General features: G+C 63.2%; 1 protein-coding gene across 3 annotated transcripts; it reads right to left on the bottom strand.

The window, feature by feature from the left end:
* Positions 1-1,449: 1,449 nt before the first annotated feature.
* On the bottom strand, positions 1,450-6,852 carry ARMC6 (armadillo repeat containing 6). 3 transcript variants are annotated; one of them, XM_055126169.1, is made up of 8 exons: positions 6,611-6,852; positions 5,397-5,523; positions 4,298-4,380; positions 3,389-3,977; positions 2,758-2,903; positions 2,174-2,305; positions 1,955-2,092; positions 1,450-1,756 (listed from the first exon to the last, which is right to left on the bottom strand). In XM_055126169.1, the coding sequence occupies exons 2-8, from the start codon at positions 5,515-5,517 to the stop codon at positions 1,622-1,624; spliced, it is 1,344 nt and encodes a 447-aa protein (XP_054982144.1). In that variant the 5' UTR covers positions 5,518-5,523; positions 6,611-6,852; the 3' UTR covers positions 1,450-1,621. The 3 variants fall into 3 exon arrangements, with proteins under 3 accessions (XP_054982144.1, XP_004616888.2, XP_054982143.1); XM_004616831.2 differs by having other exon boundaries at positions 1,450-1,797; positions 6,611-6,848; XM_055126168.1 differs by lacking the exon at positions 6,611-6,852 and adding an exon at positions 6,432-6,579 and having other exon boundaries at positions 1,450-1,797.
* Between the last annotated feature and the right edge of the window lie 38 nt (positions 6,853-6,890).

Genomic DNA, 6,890 nt, shown 5'->3' with positions numbered 1-6,890 from the left:
GGGAGATATTTATCCTGCCAGAGTCCCCACCCACAGCACCACCTGCCAGACTCCGGAGGGCCTGTGTGCTCCCGGAAGGTCCCAGGGTACCACAAGTGTCACTGCCAACTGAGGCAAGGGTCAGGCAATCGCCCAGCTCTGGAGGCCTTGGCGGGCCTACAGGCGCTGGCAGCGGCAGCAGGTGCTCCCTGGTGTCAGTGGTTACCCCAACACTGCAGCACCATGGTGCCCAGTTCTCCAGCTTTCCCGAGCCACCGACTATACCAGGCAGGGCACTGTCTGTCTGGCCCTCCATTTTCTTAGTTTTGGGGATCCCATCCGATAGCCAGGAGCCAGCGAGGCACTGTTACCACAAACCGTTGCCACACTCACCTGCCCGAGGTCGAGCTAGTACTGGTCGTGGCAGAGGGGCCTCAAAATGGGCAAGCCAGGTCCTAACCCACCTGGTGGGCACTTGGTGCCTGGAGGTCTGGCTTACACCTGGGCAATGGGGCTCACAGGCTGCCTGGATGCTGGCCCTTCCTGGCTGCAGGGCACACTGCCACCCGGCCACGACGCTGGAGGCTCAGACTGCTCCTTGGTCAGTGGGCCCATGGCAGCAGAGCCCCACTTTTCCTGAGCGGGACACCCCTCCCCCATCCTAACAGGAAAGGTGGGGGCAGTGGCAACCTTGGGGAAAGGGTCTTCAGAGTGCCCCAGTCACTGAGGAGGCCACTTGCCAGGCTCAGGTGGGGGGTGCTGATAAGCTGGAGCGTCAGCCCTGAGGCTGCAGCCGCAGGAAGGCTGGCAGGGGGCCAGGCCTCCATTCCAGAGCCACCCTGTACCCCCACTGCTTTGTTCCTGGGGTTTCCCCCAAGCCCCTTGGGGCATGCCCAACGCAGGCTCTGCAAGCAGGAGGCCCCCCTTTGCTCTTTGGTACCACATGCTCTCCCAGGCACTACCAGCTTGGCCCTCAGACAAGCACAAAGCCTTTGGGGGGGGGCATGCTGGAGCAATCAGCCCCCCACACCCCATTGCGATGGGATGCAACTCTCTGGAAGCCAGACTGGGTCTGATGATAGAATGGAGGAGCTGAGAGCAGAACAGAGGGAGAAGCCCTCCAAGGTCACAGACATGGGAGCCTGTCAGCCAGGTTGGGTGCCAGGAGTGGGAATCAGGACTGGGTGACTGGGTCAGAGGCTGGTTTGATGGCGACACCATCTCCCCAGGGAGGAGGGTCAGTGTGTTGACCTCATGGGCCACGGGAGCTGTGCCTGAACCTCCCCTAACCCACACAGGGTGAAACTTGGACCCCAGAGACCCCAGGAACAGGGCCTGTGGGGGAGAGGGAGTGACAGGCAGCCATGGGAGCTGGGAAGCAGGAACTGCCCACAGACCCCCCAGGCACAGCCCACTGGCATCCCAGCTGACCCTATCCCCTACCCTGCCAGTATGGGGAAGACAACCCTCCAGCATTCATTCGCTTTTATTGCCGCCACCGCCCCCCCCCCCAGACTGCCCGGCCATCCTGAGCCTCTGGGTGCAATGCAGAGGCAGTGGGGCCCAGGGGCTGCACCCCTCATGCTCCTGCCAGCCCACCAGGAGTCACAGCTCCAACTGACCCTTCTCCCCAGTCCACAGCTCAAGCAGCTCTACGTGGCAGCCCAGGTCCCGCAGGGCTGCCTTGGCTGCATCCTCGCAGTCCGGGTGCGTGGCGCTGGCCTGCGTGATGAGCTCCTCCACGCCCAGTTCCAGGATGGGCTTCGCCAGGGCGGGGCTGCGGGACATCACGTTGCGGATAAGCACGCAGGCCTGTTTCTGCAGAAACAGGGCGAAGGCTGTGGAGGGGCGCTTTCCCTGCATGGGCCAGTGGGCGGGGGCGGGAACCTCCTCAAGCCCACCTCCTTCCTAGTAGGGGGCAGTGGGTGAGGCAAGTGATGAGGCAGAGGGTAGAGCCCTCAAGCAGTGGCCTCACCTGCACACTGGCGTCCTGTGGATGGGCCTTCATGGCCTGCACGGCCGCCTGGATGCCACCACACTCCATGATGGCCCGGCAGTGCTCTGGCCTGCGCAAGGCCAGCACACTCAGAGCAGCACAGCTCCGCTCACACACCTGGGGAGCACCAGGGGCTGAGACAGGGCCACGACACCCCCACCTCCCTTTCCCCCAGCAGCGGTGTGTTCCTATGGGTACCTGGGGGGAGGCCAGATGGCGTGTCATGGCGGCCACAATGGACTCAGTTCCCCCAGCGCGCACGATGGCGTCCTTCACGGCATCGTTGCATGCCATGGCTCGCAGCACATTCAACACCTGCCTCACCAGGTCCTGCACAGACGGGGGTTATCAGGTAGCCCTTGTTGGGGCCAGATGTGAGGATGTTTGTTCACAAAGAGGGCTGTTGTGGGGCTGGATAACCACTGCGGGTTCCACTCTGGAAAACCAAGCTGGGCTGCACTGAAGGGGCAGGTGAGGGCTGGAGCCACCAGGGGTCAGTTCCTGGGTACTGCAAGGCCACTAAGCATGGCCTGGAGGCCTGGGGGGCAGCTGACCTGGGCACCACCACCAAGAGGGTGCCATGCTTCGGCCACTGGAATTCAGACTGGGAAAATGAGATTCAGACTGGGCAAATTCCAGACACAGGGTAGTGCTGAGGCTAGCCATCAAGAACATGGTGCAGTGGGGGGATGTCCCCAGCTGAGACCCTTTCGGCATCTGATACTGTTCCCAACTGGGGTATCCGAAAGGGAGGTGTGGGGCTCTGCCGCCTGGATACTCACCTGGTGGTCACCACAGGTAGCCAGCAAGGTCTCCAGCAGGGCGAGGCCCCCCAGGTCTACCACCTCCTGGCAGTAATTGTTGCGGATGGTCAGATGGGCCAGGGTGCCACAGAGCTTGCTTAAGAGGTCCAGGTTGTTGGGGAAGGCTGGGGGGAAAAGGGGGCTCTGGGGGAAGGAGCCTGTCCCCAAACCCACAGGACCCATCCTTCCTCTGGGGCTGCAGTGCCCCCTGCTGGCACTGGTGGCAGGGAGGGACTCATTCTTCTGGCACCGTGTTTCCCGAAGAGGCCAGAACTGTCCACTCCCTCGCAAGAGTGCTGGATGCCACCAGGATCAGTAACCTAACGGCTATAGTGGGGAGGGGCCCTTCATTTCATATATACTTGGTTTGGGGCCCAAATCCGGAGGTGCTCAGGGCTTACTGCTGGCTCTGCAGTCAGGGGTCACTTGGTGGCGGGCATGAAGTGCCTGAGCCCCAGTGCTATCTCTCCAGCCAGCTGCTTTTTGTTTTCCCCCCTGAAAGGACAAACAAGTTTGGAAACCTCACTTCTAGTACCTTCTTATGCACTCTGCGGTGGGTCAGGGGCTCTGTGCCTGAACATCAGTAGTGGCACCCCCCTTCCTCACCCACCTTGCAGGGCGTGGACCAGCACCTTCAGGCCTGCGTGCTCCTCCACGATCTTCCTGGTATGGTCACCGGCCAGGCCATAGAGCGTGCGCACGTCGTCGTCACAGGTGATGCTGTGCAGCGCCCCACACGCCTCGCGGACCACACAGGCACCCGTGCCGCTGCTGTGGCGGGCCAGGGCGCCCGTGAGCAGCGGCAGCACGCCTGCCTCCACCAAGTCTCGCCGGTTATGCTCGTGCTTCACACAGGCGAAGCGCACGCAGCGCAGGGCGGCACTGGTCACCTTGGGAACCTCGGCATCGGCCTCGGCCAGGCGTGCCAGTGTGTGCACCAGCAGCTGCAGGCCTTGTGCGTCCAGCAGGTCAGGCTGCCCGTCGATCAGGACTGACAGGGCGTGCAGGGCTGGCAGCAGGAGGTCCGGGGTACCGGTGGCGAGCTGCCAGGCAGCCAGCAGGGCCGGGTAGGCGCCTTTCTCTGCAGCCAGGAAGCGGCAGGCCCGATCCTGCTGGCATTGCTCCCAGAAGGCCGAGAGCTGCACCGCCACCTCCCCAGGCCGTGCTTGGGCCACCGACTCCTGCAGGGCAGTCAGGATCTGGAAAGGCAGCAAAGCCTCAGGCAGTGCCATGCAGGGACTCCTTGAGGCTCCTGCATGCTGGGGGACCAGAGTCCTGCCCAACGCCCTGTCAGAGCACAGACTTGCTTGGGCACCCAGGAAGACCTCAAAAAGCAAGACCAGCCACCCTGACATATCCTGAGAAACGCAGGACAAAAGATGCCTCTCAGGAGGGACAGCCCCCTCCTGCAGGCGCCCCAACTGGGAGCTGCCATTCCCCAAACTGTCAGGTCTGAGCTTGGCATTCTGAGACCAGGGAGGAGGGAGGAGCGCCCCACCGTGGAGCTGGCTGCTCATACCTGCAGGATCTCATGCTGTGGCTCCTGGGGCCCAGCCCCTGACATCGTGGGTGCCTTCTTGACAATGTTGCTCAGGTCCACACCTGCGCAGAGGAGAGAACAGGAAGGTCTGTGGACCTGGTGTGCTGCCCAGGCGCCCCTTCATGCCTTTATCCCACCGCCCATGATCTCTGGGAGAGGGGTCTTCCCCAGATCCAGCCAGCACCCCTCATCCCCAGGCCAGGCCAACCACCCCGTCTGCATGGGGCCTAGGGATCTTGGGCCTCCCCTCCCATGCAACCAATGGGAGCAGAGCAACCTCCCCATGTTGCCACTTGTGGGCACCCCTACATATTTATACCCCACAATCCACAGGAAGCCTGATTCCTCTTTGCTCTGGCTCTGACAGGGCTACACTGTGGGGAGCTGGACATGAGGGGGAGCAGAGAGGCAGGGGGGTTCCCTGCGCTATCTGCCAGGTGAGCCTACCCAGGACGTGCTCCTGGGAGGGGCCTCTAGGTACCTTCCTCCCCGGCAAGCTGTGCACACCTCTGCCCGCCTGTCTGGGCTCATGCTGGGGTGCAGAGAGTGCAGGGAGGCAAGAGATCCTGCAGCTTGGGAGCTGTCCCCAAGTCTCAATGAAGTGACAAAATGACACCCACTTGAGCTGGAGCCAAAGCACAGTGAGGAGTGTGCTGGCCATGTATGCACATGGCCAACCAGGATTTGATTGGTGGTGCCCCATATGGTCCCCTGAGCCCCACTAGAAGTGATCCCTGAGCACAGAGCCAGGAGTCAACCCTGAGCACTGCCGTGTGTGGTGCCAGAACAAAACAGAACAAACTCATAACAATAAATGAACGCCAGAGGGTGGCCTAGGCACGCACAGGAGGGACATGAGCAAGTTGGGGAGCAGGGGCTGGAGGGCGCAGGGCAGAGCAGGGGAGGGACAAGCCCTGAGAGACCACCAGACCGGGTGAGAAAAGAACCCTGCAGGGGTGAGAGCCCATGGGGCACATGATCTGCGTGCAGGGGTTCCAACTCTGCTATCACTGGGTCCCGAGCATAGAACATTGTGTGAGTGTGTCGGGTAAATCCCCACATCTACACCCATGCCTACCCTGAGACTCAAACTGCTCCACAGCCTCCTGTAGTGCTTCCTCGGGCCCCATGTCGAATTCCTTCAGATTCTCCTGCACGGCCGCATCAAAGGTTTCCTGGGTGATGCGCCGGGAGGCCATGTTGAGCTGGGAGGGAAAGGGGGCAAGATGGGCACAAGCAAGAAGGGGAGGTGGTGTGGGGGGAGATCAGGGATGATGGCATTGGCATGGGGTAGTGGTAGTACAGCCTCACACACCAGGCACCCTCCTGGTAGCTCAGCAGTCTGTACACCCCCACTCCCAGCTTCACCTACGCTTTCCAGCAGCACTGGTAAGCACAGAGGAGGGGCGTGCCCCTCAAACCCCCCCCCCCCCAGGGACTAGAGGGCCGAGATGAATGACCAAGCTGGGCTTCCTCACTGGCATCAGTCACCCAGCAGAGCACTGCAGACTGTGGCCCCCAAAACACAATCCCAACAAAATCAAGAGGCAGCAGGACCCAGAACCCACATCCAGAGGGTGTGCTTCGTACCTCCCTGTTCCAGAGAGCGCCCCCTTACTCCCCCATAAGGACAGAGATCCCCACTAGGGGCGCTTAACGGTATGGTTGTTTTCAGTTTCCTGGGGAAGGCCAGGCGGGCCCTACATGGGTTTTCCGGAGGGATGACCCTGAGCCAGAGGTCTTGTCCCTCCCGCAAGAAAGGGGGTCAGTGTCTCTCTCTGGGACCACCAGGAATACATCCTTCGGGGTCTCTCCACCTGGTCCGGGCTGGCAGCTCACATACGGTGTCTGGGGGTGGGGGAAACCACTTGGGAAACAACCGGGATGCAGGGGAGACAGAACACAGCGGCCGGCCGCAGCCCTAGGAAGGGTCCCCAGGTGTGTGTGTGCCGGAGTGGCGGGGAGGGCCAGCATGGCGCCGCAAGGTCCCCCAAACGGGCGACACCCTTCCTCCGCCCGCATCTCACATCCTCGCCCGGCCCGGGTCTCCCAGGCCAGCCGGGTCCTGACAGTGTCCAGCCCGCCCGGGTGCAGCGTCTCCCGCGTTGCCTACCCGCACGCGCCGCTACCTGGACCCAGCCGCCTGCCCAGATGCGCACCCGCACGGTAGGCCCGGGCTGGCGCGCCCCGCCGGGGAGCCGGAAGGAACCAGCCAAAGAATGAATGAAAGCGGCGCGGCCACCCAGCACTTGAGGGGGCGGCGCTGCCGGGAGGGTCGCCCCCCACGCCCACCTAGTCCCCCGGTCCCGCCGGCCACGTGAGGCGCGGGCCGCGCAGGCGCAGTGGCGCCGCCTCCACAGCTGCCTCAGCTCCGCGAACCGCTCCCAGGTCCGGGGCTCGGGGGGAACCCGGGCTTCCCGCGAGCACGCTCAAGTCCACGGGCCTGTAGGGGCGCGGCGCCGCGGCGTCTCCCCCGCGCTGCCGTCCCCGCCGCCACCGCCGTCCAAAGCGGGGGAACTGGTCGCCTCGGGGGCGCCCGCCCAGAAGCGGAGGGAGTGGTGCAGTGCGCCTG

This window comes from Sorex araneus, chromosome 2 (assembly GCF_027595985.1).
Source record: "Sorex araneus isolate mSorAra2 chromosome 2, mSorAra2.pri, whole genome shotgun sequence".
Classification (NCBI taxonomy): Eukaryota; Metazoa; Chordata; class Mammalia; order Eulipotyphla; family Soricidae; genus Sorex; species Sorex araneus.
Note: the sequence above shows the minus strand (reverse complement) of the source record. Positions and strands in the feature narration are given on the sequence as shown.